This window comes from Rhinolophus sinicus, chromosome 2, assembly GCF_057876585.1.
Source record: "Rhinolophus sinicus isolate RSI-liver-muscle chromosome 2, RSI-T2T, whole genome shotgun sequence".
Lineage (NCBI taxonomy): Eukaryota > Metazoa > Chordata > Mammalia > Chiroptera > Rhinolophidae > Rhinolophus > Rhinolophus sinicus.
This window is the reverse complement of record NC_142502.1, coordinates 173,066,400-173,089,089: the sequence shown is the minus strand read 5'-3', so window position 1 is coordinate 173,089,089 and position 22,690 is coordinate 173,066,400. Positions and strand designations below refer to the sequence as shown.

Sequence of the window (22,690 nt, the reverse complement as noted above, 5' to 3'; positions counted from 1 at the left end):
AGTGAGTATCGCAATAAAGCAAGTAGTCATCTTTTTGCTAATGGAGAAAGTAAATTTGTAACAATGTATATAATTTTTAATTTGTAAAAAAAAGGCAACATCTGTGAAGCACAATAAAGCAAGATATGCCTGTATATCCAAACTAAGGTCATCTTTCTTTCTTCCAAACTTGCTCCTCTTCTCTACTTACCCATCCATGTTAGAACCCTGGAATCCCCTCTGGTATCTCTTTCAATCAGGTCCCTCATTACCCAGGCAGTCACAGCCTTCTCTTCCAGCTCTGCATCTTTGCAATATAGAATTTGGAAGGGACCTTAGACAACAGGCAACAGACCCCCAGTGGAGTCATGGGATTTGCTCAAAGTGATACCACTACGTTTAGAGGAGGTGCTGGAACTACTAGCATCCTCGTGCCCTAACACCGTGCCCATTGCTCTTGCCAACAGTGTCTTCTTTCTGTGTGTGTATTAACCCTCTACTCAAAACCTTGTAACCCAAGCACTTAACCAGTCATCTGAGCCTCTCCCTAATTTTTCCACATTCGACTTCTCTTTTTGTGCCACTTCTTCCTGACACAAATAAGAGCTAATGTGTATTGAGCATTTACCACATACCAGGCACTATTCTAAATGCTTTACATGTATTAACTTAATCCTCAAAAACCTAGGAAGGAGGGTACTGTAAAAAAATCTGGACATACCTTTCTAAAGAAATTTAAAGAGTTTATTCAGGTAATGGTTTGCAAACTAGGAAATGTAGTCCTTGGCATGAAAAGAAAATACGTTCCAAAATGGAGGGGATAGGGCAGGGTTATAAAGGCAAAAGTTGCAAGGAACTCATGTGATCAAAGAGATGGGTTGCTAGGGGAAACAAGATCATAAACTTACCTCATTTGTTTTCTGATTGTTGGGGGCAAACTGGACTTTCTGTAGTTGACTGACTCAGTAATTGAGCAAGTGGAATTGTGAAGTGAGAACAATGGGTAATATATGATTAAGCATTTATCAAGTCTTAGTTTCAGTCCAGGCTTGTAGAGCAAAAAGACTGTCTTTGCTCACACAATTATATTAGGTTGGTACAAAAGTAATTGCGGTTTAAAAGGTTAATTGCAAAAACCGCAATTACTTTTGCACCAACCTAATAGTACAGGGAGCATTATTTAACAGCGATGCAAGGAGTACAATTTATTAAACAGCGCAATCAGCACTGGGGGACTGCTCGCTCTGCAGGCAGTTTCAGAGCCCAAAAGGGCAGCTTCAGAGCTCAAGCTGCAAAAATCCAAATTTGGGGCCACCAGTTATGATACCAAAGTTGTTTTAAGTCCTCAGTTCTATTATTATTCCCACGTTACAGAAAAGGAAACTGAGGCAGACCACATTCCCCAACCTGAAATTTCTCTCACTGTCTCTCCTTTTTTTTTTTTTTTTACACCCCTTTCCCCTCACTGTCTCTATTCTTCAATTTTTACCCCCAACGCCATTCAGGTTGTACCTTTTCCAACAGCTTTTCTCTCACTCCCCCAGCAGCCAGCTGTCTTTCTCCTCTTACCCAGAACACACCTCATCCATTTGTCTGGCCCCCTTGGCACTCTGTCTATCCTGCTTTGTGTTCGTTTTCTGTTCTGGACATTGTGTCCCATTCTCCAACAGCCCCAGCTGCTCCTCACTGAGTCTTACAGTTGCCTGTGCTACCTGGGCGCCTCCATAGTGCTTGGCGCACAGCGCTCTCAGCTAGTACTTCCACTTCATTCTCACAAGCAGGCATCTCACCACACAGAGAGACCTGGTCCAGAACACAATGCTGAGGGCCAGGCGGTGAAGAGGGGGCAGCTGACAGATTCAGACATCTCAGGAAGAGCTGTAGGGTCAGGCTGATGGTTGAGTCTGACTGAGATCCTTGCCTGCTACGGAGGTTATCAGACTTGCCTCCAGGCTAGGGAGTGACTTCCTTTTCTATATAGATAGGCCCCTATTTTCTATATAGATACCTCCCTCCCCTCCCCAACTTAAGGCCTGACACTCACTAAGACAAGCCTGGGACCCATATTCATTTGGCCTTTTAAGAGGCTCCCTCCTCTGCTCCCCCCTCTCCAGATTCCTTTCCTCCTTTTCTGGCGTCTCTGAATTTCCTGCCTGCCTCAGTGGAGTCCTTTGCCTTCTACTTGACCCAGTAGCCCTCTCTCCTATCCGCCTTCTTTCTCCCAAGTCATGACCTAGGTATTTAGATTCTAGTCTCAGCCCTGCTGTTGATCTGCTGTGTTACCTTGAACAAGTTACTCTCCTTCTCTGGGCCTCAATTTTCATATCTATAAAAAGGAGAGAGCTGGACTGGTTGGTGAGTGATGTCCTGCTGAGCCCTCCAAGCCCGTTCTCCTATTACAGTCCTCCCTCCTCCTGTCCCCTCCAGGCCCCTCTCTCAGGTCTTCTATCCCGGGGGAGGCCTGCCCTAGCCCCAGGAGAGCTGTGGCTCCAGCTCCCGTTCCCCGGTTCCCCGTCTAATCAGCCAGCCCTGGGCCTCCTCCCCAGCCCTGGCCCCGGCTCTGCTCCATGTGGCCCGTCTGAGAGGCTGGCCCCAAGCCCGGCGGCAACTCCACATTTCTCTGTTTTTCCTTTTTTTTTTCCCCTCTTTTTCCCGGAGTTAACAAGAAGCAGATGTGGCGCACGATGGTTGGAGAGGTGGGGGGAGGAAGGGGGAGGCTGGACCGCCAGCCAGACAGGGGGGAAGGGAGGGGAGTAAGCAAGAGAGAGAGGCGGGAGGCCAGGGCCCGCCCCACACAGCCACTCTAGCGCCTCTGGACAGCCACAGGGGTAAAGTCCTGTCACCCCCAGGATCCAGTCATTGGGGAAAACAGATAGGGGACCAGAGGAGGGCCAGCTGGGGCAAGGGGGCGGAGGCCCAGGAAGCAGCATCTGAGAGGGGCAGGGACCAGGCACAGGAGGCCGGGGGCACTGAGAACAAACTCCCCTCAGAGGTGGAGAAGAGGAGAGCGGAAGGAACGAAGGGAAGAACAGACGGGAGCCTGAGGAGGAAAGAGGAGGGGGGAGAGGTCAGGCCAGGAGGCCAAGGAGGAGGCGAGTGGCTGGGGGCTGCCAGCAGGAAGCTGGGGACAGGACCCAACTTGGAGCAGCGGGCATCCCCACTCCAAGCAGAGGCGCCAGTGGTCAGGCGGGATGTGCCTCTGAGGGCCACAGCGGAGCACCCCCACCATGGCCCCCAGGAACCTCTGGAGCTGCTATCTCTGCTGCCTGCTGACCACAGCTGTGGCGGCAGCTAGCTACCCTCCTCGTGGTTACAGCCTCTACATGGGGAACGGCGGGGCCCTCAGCCCTGGTGGGCCCCAGGCCCAGAGTGCCCCCCGGCCTGCCAGCCGCCACAGGTAAGAATCTGGGTCCCAGCCCTAGGCTGGAGGTAGGTGGGAGGGTGGGTCAGAAGGTGGGTATCCTGGCTCTGCCCCACTTTGGCTACTCTTTCCTGGGCTGTATCGCCAATGCAGGGAAGAACGGGAGAGGAAACCCATCCATCAGATGGCTCCTCACACGCCCACCTTCCTGCCGGGTGTTTCCAGGGCCCCCCTGCATAGATGGGTCCCCCATCAAACCTCATAGGATCGGCTCCCACGTCCTCCCCATGGGACGTACAGTTAGGTGCCCAGGGAAACTACCCTGAGGGGCATGGGCCAGGCCTTCCGGCCAGCTGTGTGCCAGCCTGGGATCCTCGGGCAGACCTTTTATTCCTGTGTAGGGCTTCCTCGGCCCATCTAGTAATCCATGATTTTAACACCACTCCTGCTCTGCTCCCTTCGGGTCTCCAGCCGGACACAGATCAGAGGCCAGCATGAATGGGGCCAAGAGTGTAGAACTGCAAACCCCATGGGGGACAGGGCTCATCAATGGCTTATTCTCTGCTTAACCCTGAGCTGGACCCCTGCCTGCCCAGTCCTCTCCCCTGAGGGGCGGGTGGAAGCCAGCATCCAAAGAATCACCAGAGGGCCCCCGCCAGCCAGCTCATACAGGCCACGCCAAGCTGGGGATTCAGACAGTGAAACGAATGAATGTGTGAATTCAGAGCCTCCCCAGGACCCCCTCCCCAGCCATGGATCAACTTTTTGTAGTTGTGGTTTTCCATTCTGTGCCTCTTCTCCTGTCTTGAAAAGTCTTTATTGACTCCGTCCGTACAGGAAGGCGTGGGGGGAGCTGCCCTGGCCAATGCCCTGGCTCCCACTGGTCCCCAGGGGCCCTTCATCTTTTGACCCTCCCTCAGCCCTTCTGGTAGCCTCAGTGCCCTGCTCTGGGGCGTGTGTCTCTGGCCCTCGGGCCCAGGTGAGGTTGTGCCTGCAGGAACTGGTGTGCCTACGTGGTGACTCGGACAGTGAGCTGTGTCCTTGAGGATGGAGTGGAGACCTTCATCAAGCGCGAGATCCCGGCCTGTGGCTGGGGCCAGCCCCAGTGTCACCGCAGCACGATGTGAGCCTCGGCGCTGGGGAATGGGTAGTTGGAGGGGGCTGGGCTAAGACAGAAGGCGACCAGCCATCTCAGGGAATTTGTACAAAGCAGGTAATTGTGGCAAGGGGCAGGACCAGGGGTTCCAGTCAGAGCCATTTTGAGAAGATGCCGAGGCAACATTTTGGTGGGATATTGAGGGCACACTTACCCTGACTACCCTGCCAGCCCCCGAATGCCGTCTCTGTGCTGGGTCATGCTCAAGGAGAGGAGTTCAAGGTTCCAGCACAGGACAAGGGGAGAAAGAATAGGGATTTGGCCCTTGGCCAGCAAGCTGACAGCTGTCAATGGAGCCAGGCCACATGCTGGACAGTAAGGGCGGCCCAGCCTGCGGGACAGGTCTTGCCCACCAGCAGCTGCCCATATCTGAGGACAGGGGCCAGGGTCACTGACCGTACAGGGAAGAGTAAAGAGCCCTCCCTCTACCTCTCCCAGGTACCGCAGCTTCCTCCGCCCTCGCTACCGCGTGGCCTACAAAACAGTGACGGATATGGAGTGGAGGTGCTGTCAGGGATACGGGGGTGATGCCTGTGCCGAGAGTCCTGCCCCAGCGCTGGGTCCTGCACCCACCACACCACGTCCCCGGCCCCGGCCCGGCCGCCCCAACCTCTCAGGTTCCAGTGCGGGCAGCCACCTGAGTGGACTAGGGGGGGAAGGTGAGTATGGGAGCCCTGGGGAGAGAAGTGGGAGATGGGATTGGGTGGAAAATGAGGTCAGGATGTTGAGGGAAAACCCCATGCTCCAAGTCAGAAAAGCAGGGGCAGAAGGCAGTTAATGAGATCCCTGAGATTCTCTGTCTGTGCATACATGCGTGCACGTGTGCGTGCGTGCGTGCGTGCGCGTGTGCGCGTGTGTGTTTGTGTGTGTGTGTGTGTGTAACAGATGAAGAGACCAAGAGAAAAAGGCAGAGAAAGTGAATGTGCTCACGCACGCCCACATGTGGCCAACATACTTCCTAGTTGGGAACAGCTGCGGGAGGAAGGGGGAATTCCTTCGAGAAGCTTGGCCCAAAGGGGTAGACAGTTGAGACTACAAATCCTAGCATGCACTGCAACCGACTACAGGTCCCAGGCCTCTTGGTGGCCTCTGGAGACGGCAGGTCCCAGAATGCAGCAGTTCCTGTTGCCTTCCCATGTGTGTGCTGGGCTCTGCGGATGTGCTGTGTTTGCCTGCCAGAGAGATAACCATGATGTAATTATAGAAACAGGAACTTCTGGCCAACTCTCTCCGCATCCAGCCAGAGTCCCCGCAGGCTTGCCACGGAACCTTGTTTGTTCAGTGGTGTTGCAGAGAGGTGCTGTCCAGGAATAGCCACTGTCATGCAGTCCACACTGCCTTCCCCACGTTCCCATTTCATTTGTTCTGAGGGAGCAACCTAGTGTCATACCTATTTCACAGATGAGGACACAGTTTCCATAGAGTAAAGAGGCCCTCTGGACAGTGGGAAGGACATGGGCTCGGTGGTCCAGTGGATGACTTGGGTTTGAAACTTGGCCCTGCCATGTATTACACTTGTAATCCACAACCCAATTACTTAGTCTCTCTGGTCCTTGATTTCTCAATCTGCAAAATGGGAAGAGTTGATGACAGCTGCCCAATGGAGTTGTAAGGGGGAAAGGTTTGTCCTAGACGCATTTAGTGAATGGGACTTTCCTTCCATCTTTTCTTGCCCAAATCACCCAGGAAAGGGGTGGCCAAATCAGCTAGGACCTCTGACCTCCTGTTGGAACTGGGGAGCTGGACCTAGGAGGTAGGCACTGAGCTCTGAGGTCCAGCCTTATGCCTTCCCTTCTCTGCCAGGTCCTGGGGAGTCAGAGAAGGTGCAGCAGCTGGAGGAGCAGGTACAGAGCCTGACAAAGGAACTGCAGGGCCTTCGCGGTGTCCTGCAAGGACTGAGTGGACGCCTGGCTGAAGATGTGCAGCGGGCTGTGGAGACGGCCTTTAATGGGAGGCAGCAGCCAGCAGATGCAGCTGCTCGCCCTGGGGTCCACGAAACGCTCCATGAGATCCAGCAGCAGCTGCAGCTCCTAGACAATCGCGTCTCCACCCATGACCAGGAGCTGGGCCATCTCAACAACCATCACAATGGTGGTGGTAGCAGTGGCGGCAGGGCCCTGGACCCAGTCCCACCAACTCCTGGCCACAGCGAGGAGCTGCTACAGGAGCTGGAGCAGCGGCTGCAGGAGTCCTGCTCTGTGTGCTTGACGGGGCTGGATGGCTTCCGCCGGCAGCAGCAAGAGGACAGGGAGCGGCTTCGAGCACTGGAGAAGCTATTGGCCTCTGTGGAGGAGGGGCAGCGGCAGCTCACAGGGCAGATCCTGGGCCGCAGGCCACCTCAGGAATGCTGCCCACCAGAGCTGGGCCGCCGACTGGCAGAGCTGGAGCGGAGGCTAGAGGTCGTGGCTGGCTCGGTGACAGTGTTGAGCGGGCGTCGAGGCACCGAGCTGGAAGGAGCAGCAGGGCAGGGGGGTCACCCCCCAGGCTACATCAGCTTAGCATCCCGCCTTTCTCGCCTAGAGGACAGATTCAACTCCACCCTGGGTCCTTCGGAGGAGCAGGAAGAGGGCTGGCCTGGCCATCCTGGGGGACTGGGCCATTGGCTGCCTGCTGCCCGGGGCCGGCTAGAGAAGCTGGAGGGGCTCCTGGCCAATGTGAGTGGGGAGCTGGGTGGGCGGCTAGACCTGCTGGAAGAGCAGCTGGCAGGGGCTGTGCATGCATGTGGGCAGCTCTGCTCTGGGGCTCCAGGGGAGCAGGACTCCCAGGTCAGCAAGATCCTCAGTGACTTGGAGCGCAGGGTGCTGGACAGTGAGACGCAGCTGCGGCTGGTGGGCTCGGGCCTGCACAAGGTGGGAGCAGCTGGGGAGGCCCGGCAGGCTGCACTGGAGGGCCTACAAGGGGTCATAGGCCAGCTCCAGGGTCGTGTCGATGCGCAGGAGGAGATAGCTGCAGAGTTCACACTTCAACTGAATCTCACGGCTGCACGGCTGGGCCAGCTGGAGGGTCTGCTGCAGGCCCGTGGGGATGAGGGCTGTGGGGCCTGCGGTGGTGTCCAAGAGGAACTGGGCCGTCTTCGGGATGGTGTGGAGCGCTGCTCTTGCCCCCTACTACCCCCACGGGGCCCTGGGGCTGGCCCGGGTGTTGGGGGGCCAAGCCGTGGGCCTCTGGATGGCTTCAGTGTGTTTGGGGGCAACTCAGGCTCAGCCCTACAGGCCCTGCAAGGAGAGCTCTCTGAGGTTATTCTCACCTTCAGCTCCCTCAATGACTCATTGCATGAGCTCCAGACCACCGTGGAGGGCCAGGGAGCTGATCTGGCTGACCTGGGAGCCACCAAAGACCGTATCATCTCTGAGATTAACAGGCTGCAGCAGGAGGCCACAGAGCATGTTACGGAGAGTGAGGAGCGCTTCCGAGGCCTGGAAGAGGGACAGGCACAGGCTGGCCAGTGCCCCAGCCTAGAGGGGCGATTGGGCCGTCTGGAGGGAGTCTGTGAGCGGTTGGACACAGTGGCTGGCGGACTGCAGGGTCTACGTGAAGGCCTTTCCAGACACGTGGCTGGGCTCTGGGCCGGGCTACGGGAAACCAACAGCACCAGCCAGACACAGGCAGCGCTGCTGGAGAAGCTGCTGGGGGGGCAGGCGGGCCTGGGCAAGCGGCTCAGTGCCCTAAACACCTCCCTGCTGCTCCTGGAGGACCGACTTCACCAGCTCAGCCTGAAGGACCTCACTGGTGAGGGGGCAAGAGAAGACCCGGGGTGGTGGGGGTATCCCTTTCAAGTCCTTCCCCAGCCCCCACAACAGCCCAGTCTTCACCTCATCCACTTTCTCCTTGCTCTGCCCAGCAAAAATCGCAGACCCAACTCTGTCCCAGGGTTGGTTTATCCACAAGAGATCTTCCAAGGTCCCAGCTCCGGGCCCTCCCCTGGCAGCTCGGACAGGCCTGTGGGTGGAGGTGGGGTGCTGTTCTGCCAGCCAGGTATCCAGCATGGGCAGCGAGGGTGTCCCATCAACTTGTCCATGGAGCCACAACCCTCTTTGTCCTTTGGGAATTCCTCATGTGGCTCTCCTTCAATTTGTGTTTGTCATTGTAGGGCCTGCAGGTGAGGCTGGGCCCCCAGGGCCTCCTGGAGTACAGGGACCCCCAGGCCCTGCTGGACCTCCAGGACTTCCCGGCAACGATGGACAAAAGGGGCCCATCGGACCACCAGGTATGTGGGCTGAGATTCTTGCTGCAGCCGGGTTACCACCTCCCACCCCCCTTTGGGTAGCCCCAGGATTGACATTCTACTCTGAACTTGACAGGGAAGGGGGGAAGGGGCAAAGAATTGGGAGTTCTAGATTGCTGGTAGTGACTAGGAAAATGACTAGGAGCTGTGTTGGCTAATTGGATATGGCGGCCTCACTGCTGTACTGAAGACCAAGGTTAAGCCTACAAGGCCTGTGTTGCATGTGAAAAGCTAGGGGCTAAAGAGTTATGGCCTAACAGTTGAACAGAGTAGACCTATCCCTCCTTTTTTTAGTACCCCTTTCCTGCTTTGAAGTCTGCATAGCACCTAGCACAGCAGGGCAGACTCAGCAGCTGTTTGCCAAGTGATGTAGTGAGAGCTGCTTTACTTCTCTTCTCACTGCTCCCTTTCCTCTTCCCACAGGTCCCCAAGGTGAACAGGGTAAGTTCTCATGTGATGCTGGGGGGAGGGGAACTGAACTAGGGGTTGGAGGATAGAAGGCCTCCGGCGGTCTTGAGGGTAGAAACCCAGGAGGAGAAGGGGGCTAGGCAGCTCTGCACTGAGCATCCACTCTGACACCCACCCTACCCTCACCCAGGAGTGGAGGGGGCACCGGCAGCCGCTGTGCCGCGGGTGGCTTTTTCAGCTGCCCTGAGTTTGCCCAGGTCTGAACCAGGCACAGTGCCCTTTGACAGAGTCCTGCTCAACGATGGGAACTACTACGATCCAGAGACGGGTAAGCCTGGGAGTAGGCTGGCTGGGCACTGCGGGGAACCAGGAGGAGCGGCAGGGAGGCCATGTGGTGACATGCTCTCATTCTTGCCCCTTCAGACGAGGTGAATCTCTTCATGCTCTGGTTTGGGGAGAGCCTATTCTTTCCTTCATTTATTCGTTCTCACCACAGCTTGGGCCGAGCACTGGGGTGGGGAGGGGAGGAGCCATTGGTTCAACAGCTCTTTACTGGGGGTGGCTCTTGCCCAGACCACTATTGTGAGTGCTGGGGATGCCGTGATGAACAAAACACGAAATCCCCTGCCCTCGAGGAGCTTACATTCTGGTGAAAGAGAGATGAAAAGACCCAGCAGGTCCCTCCCTAGTCCAAGAGTTCTGGGTCGGGAAGCCTTCAGGGGCCCTGCCACCTGTCTGTCCTCCTGACTGTCATCCTTGTCCCCAGGTGTGTTCACAGCGCCACTGCCCGGCCGCTACTTGCTGAGCGCAGTGCTTACTGGGCACCGGCACGAGAAAGTGGAGGCTGTGCTGTCCCGCTCCAACCTGGGCGTGGCCCGCATAGACTCCGGTGGCTACGAGCCTGAGGGCCTGGAGAATAAGCCTGTGGCTGAGAGCCAGCCCAGCCCCGGCGCCCTGGGCGTCTTCAGCCTCATCCTGCCGCTGCAGGCCGGGGACACGGTCTGCATCGACCTAGTTATGGGGCAGCTGGCGCATTCGGAGGAGCCACTCACCATCTTCAGCGGAGCCCTGCTCTACGGGGACCTGGAACTAGAACAGAAGTAGACTGGGGGCCGGGCCGACCTGCCTGGAGTCTAGGCCGGCCAAAGAGCCAGCGGAGGCGGCGGTCCCGGGCACCCCAGCCCCGGGCGAGTCGCCGTCTCGGAACCCGCCGCGGCACTGGCGCCCGGAGCAGCCTCCTCCCCACGAACGGAGTGCGTCGGATTGGGGTTTCCGGAGCCCCTAGTCCAGACTTTTGGCCTGATCGCTGTCCCCTGCAGAACTCGGACTGTGGAGGAGCCGATCCTGGCCCTCTTTACTCCCCCAACTGGCCTCTAGGCTGATTCCCTGGGTTTCAGGGCTCTCCCGAGGGTGTTTCGGGAGAGTACCTCACCGCCATACTAAACTATTCAGGAATAAAGACACTTGGTTTTTATAAAAAACAAAACAAAACACCCCGTCTGCTTCAATATGTTCAGGTATAGATAGGAGCACACAAGGGACAGGATGGGGGAGCCCCGGTTCCGGACCCCAGCTCGCGCCCTCCGCTCTGCGCTGGCAGGCTCTGCCAGCACTTGCACCGGACGTGCGGGCCACACTAGACCCAGGTGAGACCCTCCTCCCAGTCACGCCCGTCCCGCCGGCGTCCGCCAGGGGTCGCTGGGCGCCGTCTCCCGTCACGTGACCATCACCGCTCTCCTTGCCCGGCGGAGGCGGGGCCTCGGACTGGGATTGGCTGGGCGTCTGGGCCCCGCTGTGCAGTAGCGGGCGCGCGAGCCTCTGCTTCGGTTTGCGGACACTGGTTGCAGCTGCGAGGTCCGCTCAACTCAGTGGGTCTAGGGTTCGGCGTGGGAGCCACCCGTGCAGGAGAGGGCGAGCTAGAGGCACTTTCTCTTTGCATTCATGAGATTGCCTAGCCGTGCTTTAGCTCCGCCGTCTGACAAGTGAGGAAGCTGAGGCCGAGAAGTGGGAGGCGTTGCCATCTGCTGGGCCACACAACCTGTTAAGGAGAGCCAGTGGCCAGGACCTCGGGGTCTGCGCTCCCACGCCTGCTTGGATCGGTGGACGTGGGGAGCAAAGTTCTCTGCACTCCGCTGCACCCGCCGCCGCTGCAGGAGGCTTCCCTGGAGGAGGAGCTCGAGACGCGGAGGAGGCGCCAGGGCAGAGAATACAATCCTACGGGATAAGAGCCAGCCCGGTAGGAACCCCTGCAGCCGGGTGGGCAGAAAGCTCCGGGAGCGGCCTCATGGAAGAGAAGCAGATCCTGTGCGTGGGGCTGGTGGTGCTGGACATCATCAATGTGGTGGACAAGTACCCGGAGGAGGACACGGACAGCAGGTAGGGGCACCCGGGCCCCTCGGAGACCAGGGCCTGCTGCAGCCTCATGTTTGTGCCTGGCAGCCAACACTACAGGGCCACGGAGTCAGGGGCCCCGCATTAAGGCGGTGAGAGTCCAACCTCGGGACCCCGTGCCCCGTGCCCTCTGCCCGACACCTGAGGAAAGAAGTGAGGCCTTTAGTAATAAGACCCAGACTTCAGATAGCATTGTGTTCTCCAGTTCTCATTTCATCCCTGGGACTATGTCAAGTATGATTACCCCCATTTTACCCATAAGCAAGTAGACACTCTTGAGAGACAAAGTGATTTATCCAAGGGCACGCAATTAGTACAGTGTAGGGCCAATTTTTTTTTTTTAACAACATGACCTATGCACTTGCCTCTCACCAGCATTTACTTCTCATTTATTGAGTACATATGTATCTCATCTATTAGAATAATTGAGGTAGCCTACCATAAGAAGTATGTACAGTTAAGCTTGTTCAAGAACATTTAAAGGTGTGGTATTGAGCGTCACCATGTAGCTCAGGGCTCGCTGGCACTGGAGGCAACTTTGGAGATGCTGTGAGTTATGGACAGAGCTGGTCACGACAGACTTCCCCGGTGCTAAATTCCAGAAGTTTACCGGAAGTCCTTTTTATAAAAGGAAAAGTCTGTCGTGAAAAACATTCTTCTCAGTCGTCTGGTAGAAGATGAGTCATTTGTTGGTTCTTACTCTTGATAAGAACCCCACTGTTACACTGTAATCCCAAGAAGGTATTTCTGTGGGTGAAATACAGGCCTTTCTATTGGTGCAGTGCTTAGAATACTGAGAAGAATTGCTCCTTGGCTATTCTGGATAAAAGGCCAGTTCAAGACTGAGCTCAGCAAGACATTACAGCACTGACAGCCACGAGGCTAATAGAGGGGAGAGACCGGGCATTCCTCAGGCGTTGGGATCATCCAGCACTGTCACACGTGTTACCACATACTTTCCTCACAGCAGCACATGGGAAGTGTGTAAAGATCAATCAGATCCTTACGTTATAGCTGAGGGAGATGTAGAGACATGATTTTTGTAAGGCCACGTGGTTCACGAGTGGCAGAGCAGTCATCACATTCCAAGCCTCCTAACTCCAAGCTTAGCGCTCCAGCCCTCCGTTGTCTGTCGTGCCCCCATCCCATTGCTGCTGCCCTTCTCATGGAGCTCACCCTTGGCTTTGGGCTGCTTTGTTTGCCAGAGGATAGAGCCTCTTGCCAGGGGTGCCGGGGCCAGTAGGGGAGAGGCACAGGCCAGCCCCCGCTCCTGCACAGTGAGGAGTTAGGCGTCCTCTCAGAAGAACAGTCTACATTTCAGGGCCACAGGTCCTCCGAGGACTGGGGAGGGCCTGGGGAAGACCCAGAGTGCCTCTTTCGACGAGAGCTGCAGCCCCTTTCCTCTGAGCTTATGTCAGGAGGGCAGGGTGAGGAGATCCTGCTAGCTCCCACCCTGACTGGGGCTGGTTCTGAAGGTGGGCACTCCGTGCGGTGCCTCTCTAAGCAGAGCCATCCCATGTTCTCAGTACCGCTGCCCTTAGGTGTACTTTCCCCTCCCCCAGGCCCATGGCTCTGCTCCTCTGCAGAGCACTTGGGTTGTGTATGGCCTCTCTCCTGTGCTCCCATCCCACCCAGCACAGATGAGCAAGCCTGAGCGGGGACCAGTCCTCAGCTCTCTCAGCCCCACTTGTCCCAGGCTCCACAGGCAGCTGGGGACTCACTGGAGCTGCCGCTTGGTACTTTGCCCGACCCATGAGAAATGGCCCTGTCTCCCAGAGTCCAGGCTGAGAAGAGCCTTCCAGAAAGTATCCTCATGCTCATTAAAGTCTTCCTGCCTTGGAAGTTGGGTATCAGTGTGATTTTGAAGGGTTTCCACACAGTACAATTTATACCCTTTTTTTGACACCTCATTCAAGCTGCAGCCTGACTATTCTCCCTTCAGAAATACAGAGGACAGCACAGTGGTTTGAGAGGCAGGAAACCTGGGTTCTCATAGTAGCTTTGTCATTAACTATTGGTGTGACCTTGAGCAAGTCAAATCCCTCTAGGCTCCTCCTGTCGGCATGAAAATTCCTCTAAAGCTCATAGCTTGAGAAACGTTTGCCCCTTTACAAATCGGTATCCTTCTTTCTAATGAGATTATGGTCCCCTTTTCCCAAGGCTGAACGGAAGTTCAGGGTTAAGTTTTGTGTACAAATATACTTTAGTCTAAAAATTCTGCTTCATTTGTTTCCCTTAATTAATGGCCCTTAGGTACTTGTTCCTCTTATTGTAAGCGGCCAAAGTTATCATTATTATTCTTTTTGGAACTGGGAGACTAGAAATAACATCCTGCATTGTTTACCCCACAGTATTATTGGCGCACAAATGAGAAATCATTACAGTGCTTTGATATGTATGCATAAGTTATCATTTTTGTTGTTGATGATTACAATGAAGTCATACAGGTGTATCTTGAGTTGTTTCCTCTTGTTAGATTTTCAGTAAAGATGGAGGAAAACTAAAGAAAAGAAAGGTAACTATGTGATGTTATGGACCTGTCAACTACCCTTATTGTAATCATTTGCAATATAGATGTATATAGAATCATCGTGTTGTGCATCTTAAACTTACAGAATGTTATATGTCAATTATATTTCAATAAAGCTGAAAAAAAAAAAAAGGAAACAAACCAAAAAAACGATGGAGAAAAACTGGTCTTCACCCAATAATCTTTTTAAAATTTTTGATATTGTGAAAGTTAGCTCCCCCCAACCCTCACTTCTTAAATGATCACAGTGTCTGGGTTTGATTCCTGTCTTACTCATTTTAACTTGAGTTGTTATTGAAGCAACTCTTCTAAGAGAGGAACAGATAGTAGATTTGACACCTTTGGGAAGGAAGCAGCACTTGTAGTTGTCCAGCTCTCAGGGGAAGGCTGTCCCAGCTGTGCCTGGGGGAGAGGTGGGCCATTGTAACTGAGGAGGAGGTAACCCAGAGGAAGTAGAACCCTCAAGTTGTGACGGATCTGAGAGAATGGTTTCCTAATGTCATAAGCGTAGGTGGAAGATAGAAATTAATTGCTGTGCATTTGAATTTAGCCTGGATGGGAGAGACAGACCTGGTCCTCAGCCAAGCCACTGTCCTTCCCGAGCCTCAGGCTGCCCATCCAGAAAATGGGAAGACTGGCCTGGATGCTTTCAGCAGGAGTTCTCCCAGCTTTTACATTCTGTGACCCCTGCCCAAGGCACTGTGATCAGCCCTGCTTATTTCGGGATCAGCCTGCTGGCGCTGCAGGGACCCTCCTTGTGTTTTGCAGGTGCTTGTCCCAGAGATGGCAGCGTGGAGGCAACGCATCTAATTCCTGCACCGTTCTCTCCCTGCTGGGAGCCCCCTGTGCCTTCATGGGCTCGCTGGCCCCGGGCCACGTTGCTGAGTGAGTTGAGGAGGGAGCAGGGGAGGCCTGCCTTCAGGGTGGGGAGAGAAGAAAGTCTTACCCCTGGGTGGTGGGCTATAAGAAGAGGTGTGTGGCCACCAGACACGGGTGGGAGGAGGCGGACAGGAGTACCAGCATCCCAGACCCTCCCTGGTGTGGTTTATCTGCTGCTCAGGTGTTAACGCTGCTCCTGTGAAAAGTTTCATCTCCACAGCCTGTTTCCCTGTTCATTCCCTGGAGCCTGCTTCAGCTTCCCCACTTTCTCCTTCTTTGCTTCCAACAGACTCTGAGATGGATGTGACTTTGCCCTTCTTAAGTTCTTTATTCTAGCAGTGCTTGAGGCAGAAGGCGGTTAGGGACATGCTGGACCCACCCTCCCTGAGAGTTGTCCAGCCTCCATGGTCCGAGGGTCCAGGCCTGCAGTTTCTTTTCCAGTTGAGAGGGCAGGGCCAGTGCTCGTGTCCCAGTTGTTCCCTGAAGCAGCAAGAGCACCCTGCCCAAGGACACTCTGGAGCCACGTGCTAAAGCTGGGCCCAGACCCATGCCTCCCAGCTCATCTGCTGTGAGGCTGCAGCCTGTAAGTGGCCTACACACTTATGCTATGTTGGCTACTGCAGGGACCCAAGATCCCTTTGACCCCTGGCACTGCCAACTCAGCAAGCGCTTATCAGGAGGTGAGGCTTACACTTTGCCCACTGTGGGCACTGGAGTAGGCTGCCAGGTTGCTGGCTTGTGAAGCAAAGCCCTTTGAACCCTGGTTTGGAGGGGGAGGGGGGCTGCTGCCAGAACCCTGCCCCTGAGCCACAGCCAGATGCCCTTTCTTGATGAACTGAAACAGAGCGAATTAAGGGATGAGAGCCTGCCCTGTGAGACAGAACAGAGGAACCCGGAGTCAACAGCTGGTCTCTTGTTAACCCTTTCCAGCAGCTGCCTTCCCTCCCAGCTAGAAGCGAGACTGGCTCTTGCTTCGGGTAGCGGACCCATCTTTATGTAGCAATCATGCTGATAGTGGGCCATTTTGAATTCTCCCCTTGTGTTCAACAGACATTTAATGAGCATCTGCCATGTACCAGGCACTATGGGTGTAGAAAGTTATTTGGCAAACCAAACCGTATTTTCCAGGCTGTGGGAAACCTACTATTTAAAGGATCCTTGAAGTGTAATACAAGGACCGATGTCCCGATTTGGGTGTGTGTGTGTGTGTGAGACACGCCATTGAGTTGGCCTCTACTCCTGGTGACCCTGTGAATGAATGACGTCCACAATGTCCTGTCCTCACAGCCCTGCTCAGCTCCTGTAGACTCATGCCTGTGGCTTCTTTTATGGAGTCAGTCCATCTCACGTTTGGTCTTCCTCTCTTCCTGCTGCCTTCTATTTTCCCAGCATTGTTGTCTTTTCACTTTTATACAAATCTGTATTGTCCAGCTTTGGTGTTGCTATAAGTGGGATCCAGCCCTAGTGAGAGAAGCCAAGATGATGGCTGGTCGACTGGCATAAGTGCCAACTCTTGAGCACAAGACACTGCATTTCCGGAGATGGCCAGGAGGGGTGGGCCTGGCTTCCTTGTTCTCCTGCTGGTGTAGTCTTCTTGAGGGGCTGTCCCGGGCTCGCTCTGATTGGAGGGGATTCTGGGCCAGAGTCTTGGACCATGCCCATGCTGCGGGGCAGCAGGCACTGGGAGCCAGCTCACTGCCCGGGAGGGTTCGCCTCACTGTGCGAGGAGAGGACAGTGAGCAGGGCTGCCAAGGCAGCACCACTTCCTGGCTGGGCATCATGGGGTAGCCTGACAGGACTCATGTTCGGACTGGAAGGGACTTCAGAGAGAAGAGGGCCATGGGGATGAGTGTGCAGAGGGCAGCTGGGGGGCAAAGTATCATCTTGGTAATTCATTTTTTAAAAAGTTTTTCCCCTTGTTTATTCATCTTGGTAATTATGAATTCTGCCTGAGCTTTGCGTGAAACAGGCCACAGTGTCCTCACCTACTTGCTTCAAACAAGGCACATGTTCTAGGCCCCAAACCTACCCCAGTTAGCTTTATGAATGCGAGAAAATCCTTCCAGCTTGAGTGAAACTGAAGGCCTGTGTCAGGGTTGGAGTTTGCTTCAGTCAGGACCTCAGAGAAGGTCCCTTAGTGTTTTTCTCACTGAGCGCCAGCCTATGCATTTCTGCCTCTCCCACCTCCTTGCCCAGCCTGTGACAACCGGTGATTTCCAGTTCCTTCCTAGCCCTCTCTGCTTGCACCCTGGGTCCGTAGTGGCCCTGCCAGCTACTCTCCAGTCCCCAAACCCTTGTCAAGCTGCACCTCCCTGGGTTGCTCCGCCCCAGCAGTTTTGTCCTGGATGACCTCCGCCGCTATTCCGTGGACCTGCGCTACACGGTCTCTCAGACCACGGGCTCTGTCCCCATCTCCACAGTCGTCATCAGCGAGGCCAGTGGTAGCCGCACCATCCTACATGCCTACAGGTTTGTACACCTGTCTGCGTCTTGGCAGCTGCTGCTACCATCGCTGAATCCCAGGACGGGACTCTTCTCTCAGAAGAGGGGTGCTCACACCCACATGCTCCAGCATCCCTCCCTACCCCAGTGGAAGGTCCAGGCCACTTGTAGGCTCTAATTTGTGTCTCCTTGCCCTTCCCTTGGCTCGGGCTCCACCCCAAGTTTCTTGGTGGCTGACTTCAGGCGACGGGGCGTGGACGTGTCTCAGGTGGCCTGGCAGAGCAGGGGGGAGACCCCTTGCTCTTGCTGCATCATCAACAACTCCAATGGCTCCCGTACCATTGTGCTCTATGACACGTAAGGCCCCCTGGCCTCGCCCTGCCATACCCACCAATCAGTCCCCCCACTCGCCACCACGGGCATCCCAATTGCCCACCCTATGTGGCCTCATTGTACCAGAAATTGTCCTATGCCAAACTGCTCAGTGATTTCTGAATTGTGTTCAATTAGGGGAGAAGTGGGTGGGAAGGGATGGGCTTTGCTCTGCCTGGCCACCTGGCCTCAGTCAACATCACGGTTGGGCAGGCAAGCCTGTATAAAATGTAATTTATGTGATTGTTCCTTAATTAGTCAATCAGCCGCCTGGGTGTGGGTGTGGGGAAATTGTTCTGAGGGTGGAGGGATGGGAGATGTGATTTAAACTATCGTGATCCCTGAAGGGGGGCCAGTGGGATTTCCACGGTCAGCCCCCAGAATTATCAGCCTGCAGCATGGCACCAAGGAGCTGGGGTTTGGGTGTTGAGAAAAGAGGAGCCCCCTGCAAAGTTCCCAGCATAATGAAGGCAGACCAAATGCCACACAGAGAAAAGGGGAACACGGGGTCAGCAGATCAGGGCCATCTGATATGGTGCTAACTTAGGGGGATGGGGATCCCTTTAGGTTCTGATCTATTAGGAGAGGACCTGTGGGCACAGAGCCTTCTCTTCTTCCCCACAGTCTTTCCTGAAGAATCTCAGAGGTTTAGTTTACTGAGACGTACTATGTTAGGGCTGAAATGCCAAACTCAGCTGCCCTGGAGTTCAGGCCATCCTTACTGCCCAGCATGACCACTGGACCTGGGGGAGAGGACAAGCTTTATGGCCAGTGGGCCTTAGGTTCTGTGAGTCCCAAGGAATGAATGGGTGGGCATACATGCTTCTAGTGGCAGCGTTCACATTGGGCCAAATCCTAGTCATCTGCCCGTTAAGCAACAATCTGTAGTGATTCTGATCAAGGACATAACATGGTGTTCACAGAAAGGGAGGGAGAGGAGCTCCAAGGAGAAATGTTTATTGCCTACTGGCCTCCGTCCAGGCATAGCTACACATACCTCCAACGGCAACAGGCCTGTGAGGCTGGGGTTTTGGCCCCATTTACCAATAGGGAAGCAGCCTCGGAAAGGCCAGGTTACACAGCTAGTTAAGTGGACAAAGGATTCACTCAGAATTGTCAGGGAAGGATATCAGCTGTGCGTAGGTCTCTGGCTAAGGAGGGTCAAGGCAGACCCATCTGAGGTCTCCACCATAAGTAGCCAAAGTGGTGCTGTCAACGCTGGGGTGCCAGAAGCGAGTGGGACCAGACTGGAGCTCCAGGCAGAGGAGCCATGACCTTTGTAGTTTCCCATGGCACAGGGTGCTGGGAACTGTGTGTGCTGCTGACAAGGGGAATTCTGGGAATTATAGTCCTTGATGCTCTTAGGGCATTCTGGGAGATGTGGTCTCCAACGCACACAGAACTTGCCCTTTGACACATGCTGCTGTTGAGTTTGCTCTTAGATAATACCACAACCTCAAACACAGGAAAGAGAACCCTAGCAAACCACCTCCAGTCTCGTCTGGATGGAGCCGAGTGGGGCAAGGAGTGGTTGTGAGTTTAGCCCGGGACAGGGTCTGTCCTGGAGCTGAGCCTCAGAAGACTGGGCTGTAGATCAGCTTCATGCTGCAGGCTGTGCTAGGCATAGGGGCCCCAGAAACCCATTGGAGATCCTGGCCCTGGCCGACCTCACCATGCCCCTTCTCTGTCCTTCCATCTTGTGACTTAGGAACCTGCCAGATGTGTCTGCTATGGACTTCGAGAAAGTTGATCTGACCCGGTTCAAGTGGATCCACATTGAGGCAAGCCCTGCCCTACCTGTGTTTCGAGGGGCTCAAGTTGCCAGCCCCTCCTCATGTTTTGCCTCCTTCTTGGTTTCTTTGAACCAGGAAAGTACCTTAGAGATCAGTGAATCCAGCTTCCCTCATCCCATCTCCATCCTTCTTTGTGTTTTCAGGGAGGAAACTAAGGCCCACAAAGATTGGGTGACTTACTCAAGATTATACAGCAGGATGTAGGCACCAGAAGCAGGACGCTAGCTCCAGACAAAGTCCCATGCTCTCTGTGGTACAGGCTGCCCCACCACCTCCGGACTCTGGCAGGAGCCTGGCTGCAGAAGACCTGACCCATTACCTCTAGGGAAGCAGAAATGGGCGGTCATCTAGGTCCATGACAGCTCTAGAATTCTGAGACTGAGGATGTGGTTCCAGCCCAGCCTCCCTCAGTTCCTCTCCCCACTCCCCCCGAGTTCCAGCAGGGAGGGAAGAATGAGCCAGATCAGCTGGGCAGTGCCCAGCTGGTCCTGAGCTGCCCTGTCCTGCCCCAGGGCCGGAACGCATCAGAGCAGGTGAAGATGTTGCAGCGGATAGAACAGCACAATGCGAGGCAGCCTCCAGAGCAGAATATCCGGGTGTCCGTGGAGGTGGAGAAGCCCCGAGAGGAGCTGTTCCAGTTGTTCGGCTATGGAGATGTGGTGAGACTCCTGTGCAGCTTCCGCTTGCCCATTCCGCTAATTTGGTTCTTACCAGGAGCCTGAGCATTCCCTGGTCCTGCCTATCTTGCCTGGAACGGCTACTCTTGGCTTGGTAGTGTTGGCAGGAGGGGTACAGAGCAAAGCGGCTGACCCCCAGCTTTGGGCTCTGGTGCAGGCCTCTGCAGTGACCAAGGAGAATTCTCTACCCCAGTGTGTGCATAGGTATGAGGGTGGCCAGAGGGCTTAGACAGGGTCAACAGAGCCAGCCACAGGGCAAGCCTGCATGGAAGCAGCACCTCCCTGGGCCTCCTCAGTCTTTTCCTCTGTCAAATGGGGGTATAGGACAGTTTCTGAGGTGTCCTCCAACTCAGGGGTGGGTGGCAGGTTATGGGAGCCACTAGGGGCTGAGGGAGCATGGGAAGGGGACTTGGACAAAGTGGATTTGGGCAGGACTGATGTATCATCATAGCCAAAGCTGGTTGGTCCTCAACCTTGGCCAGACATTAAAAGATGAGGATGCCTGAGCCCCACCCTTGTTTGTTATTTAATAGGTAGTGGGGGAGCCTGGGCCGAATTGTTTCTTTTTAACAAAACTCTCTCTGGCAATTCTAACATGTAGCTGGTGTTAAGGAAACTTTTGGGCCCATACCCCTTTGTGTTTAAGATAAAGAATCCAGACCTTGAGGGTATAGTTGTGTGAGGAAAACAAACCAAACCAAAACAAAAACGCTTCTGAAAAGAGGGCAGTTTAACTTGGCAGTGGTAGATTTCACCTCAAGATGGCGCTCAAGGCTCGCTTTGGGTTTTCAATTGCGTGGCAATTCATTGCTCTTAGAACAACCAGACCAGGGCTTGTGTGTCACAATTTACAGGGCTGTCTTCTGGCATGTCTTGAGCAAGTATGACGATGCTATATTGGGGATTTAGGTGGCCATGTTGGAGGAGAGGGTTATAATATGGGGGCCATGCTAGGCTGCTGGTGGTGGGTGACTGAGCTGCGGCTAGAGTTAGGGTGACCATCAGCCTCGCTTCCACTGCTCATAGGTGTTTGTCAGCAAAGATGTGGCCAAGCACTTCGGCTTCCGGTCAGCGGCGGAGGCCCTGAAGGGCTTGTACAATCGTGTGAGGAAAGGGTGAGCTGGGGGAAGCCAGGGAGAGGCCTTAGGTGTGGGGAGTGAGGGAGCCTGGGCTCCGGGGTCCCTTGAGGGTATAGTTGTGTGAAGAACTGGGGTCAGGGTGGGCTCACACCTAGCTGAGTGGAGCGTCTTGCAGGGCTGTGCTTATCTGTGCCTGGGCTGAGGACGGTGCCGATGCTCTGGGCCCCGATGGACGGCTGCTCCACTCGGATGCTTTCCCACCACCCCGGGTGGTGGACACTCTGGGGGCTGGAGACACTTTCAATGCCTCGGTCATCTTCAGCCTGTCCCAGGGTGAGTACCTCAGTAGGAGGCGCAGGGCTCAGGCCCCGCCCTGCCCAGAAGACGGGGCTGACCCAGCTACTTGTCCCTCCCTCCAGGAAAGAGTGTGCAGGAGGCACTGAGGTTTGGCTGCCAGGTGGCCGGCAAGAAGTGCGGCCTGCAGGGCTTTGATGGCATCGTGTGAGTGCCCTGTGGCAGGAGGCATTGGCTCACACCCCCCCTTGAGCCTTCTCCCTCTGTCTAGCCTGGCATCCAGGCTGCCCTGCTCCTGGGCAGATGCAGGCTGTGGGAGGGCGCTCCCTGTGTCCTGGCATCTCATACTGCAGAGCCGCAGAGCAAATAAATCTTCCCCAGAGCCTGCTTCCTTCTGGCAGTCTGTGTGTCCTTGATGTCCAAACTGCTCTGGCTGGGGCTTCAGGAGGCTTTGATACTACAGTCTTTCGCCCTTTTTCTCCATTCCCCCGACTTACCTCCCTGCCCAAGACCAAAGGAGGGGCTGCCTAGACCAGAGCAGCAGAAGTGCCCCCGGCTTGCTACCAGCTGTGCCTGTGAGGGAGGCCCAGCTCAGGGGTAGGTAGTGACCAGATCCTTTCTGGCTAGGGAGGACACTTAACTCCTTACACCCCAGGGACCCTTCCAAATCACCACAAGTCATGAGAAAAGCTCCTTTGGACCCCTGCGCTGTGGCAACACTCTAGTCCTGTGGCCCCAGGAGTGGCCCAGGCTGAGTCAACTTGACAGGCCAGCAGGCAGGGAGCCTACTCTGTGGTTTGGTGGGGCCTTTGCAGTCCAAAAATATTCCCCCAGTGACTGCCCCAAAGCCTGAAAGCCCCACCCTTGGAGCCTTGTAGTTAAGGCGGTGCCTCAGCCACAAATGTGACCCCGGATACAGAGTGCTGCTGTCCCTGGGGGAGACCCGAGGGCATATTGCAGTTGGCCAATTTCCCCAGGGCAGTGGGGTCAGGGTGAGTAAGGCCACAGAATGTGATGAACAGCATGGGCTTTGCAGTCAGACCTGATTTCAAATCTGCCTATTCATTAGCTGTGTCACCTTGGGAACATTACTGAATTCAATCT

General features: G+C 55.1%; 2 protein-coding genes across 6 annotated transcripts; both read left to right on the top strand.

Annotated features, from left to right (window-relative positions):
* The first annotated feature begins 2,800 nt into the window (after positions 1-2,800).
* On the top strand, positions 2,801-10,620 carry EMILIN1 (elastin microfibril interfacer 1). Its single transcript, XM_019735307.3, has 8 exons — positions 2,801-3,376; positions 4,338-4,463; positions 4,935-5,155; positions 6,300-8,225; positions 8,587-8,703; positions 9,145-9,162; positions 9,320-9,457; positions 9,896-10,620. Exons 1-8 carry the CDS (start codon positions 3,207-3,209, stop codon positions 10,231-10,233), a joined length of 3,054 nt encoding a protein of 1,017 aa, XP_019590866.2. The 5' UTR covers positions 2,801-3,206; the 3' UTR covers positions 10,234-10,620.
* A 307-nt stretch (positions 10,621-10,927) lies between these two features.
* Positions 10,928-21,977, top strand: KHK (ketohexokinase). Of its 5 annotated transcripts, XM_088796249.1 has the most exons (9): positions 11,262-11,505; positions 14,819-14,935; positions 17,264-17,398; positions 17,594-17,728; positions 19,452-19,524; positions 20,049-20,195; positions 21,240-21,328; positions 21,468-21,625; positions 21,712-21,938. In XM_088796249.1, exons 1-9 carry the CDS (start codon positions 11,414-11,416, stop codon positions 21,795-21,797), a joined length of 1,032 nt encoding a protein of 343 aa, XP_088652375.1. In that variant the 5' UTR covers positions 11,262-11,413; the 3' UTR covers positions 21,798-21,938. The 5 variants fall into 5 exon arrangements, with proteins under 5 accessions (XP_019590874.2, XP_019590871.2, XP_088652375.1 ...); XM_019735315.3 differs by lacking the exon at positions 17,594-17,728 and having other exon boundaries at positions 10,928-11,505; positions 21,712-21,977; XM_019735312.3 differs by lacking the exon at positions 17,594-17,728 and having other exon boundaries at positions 11,096-11,505; positions 17,261-17,398; positions 21,712-21,977.
* Positions 21,978-22,690: the final 713 nt, after the last annotated feature.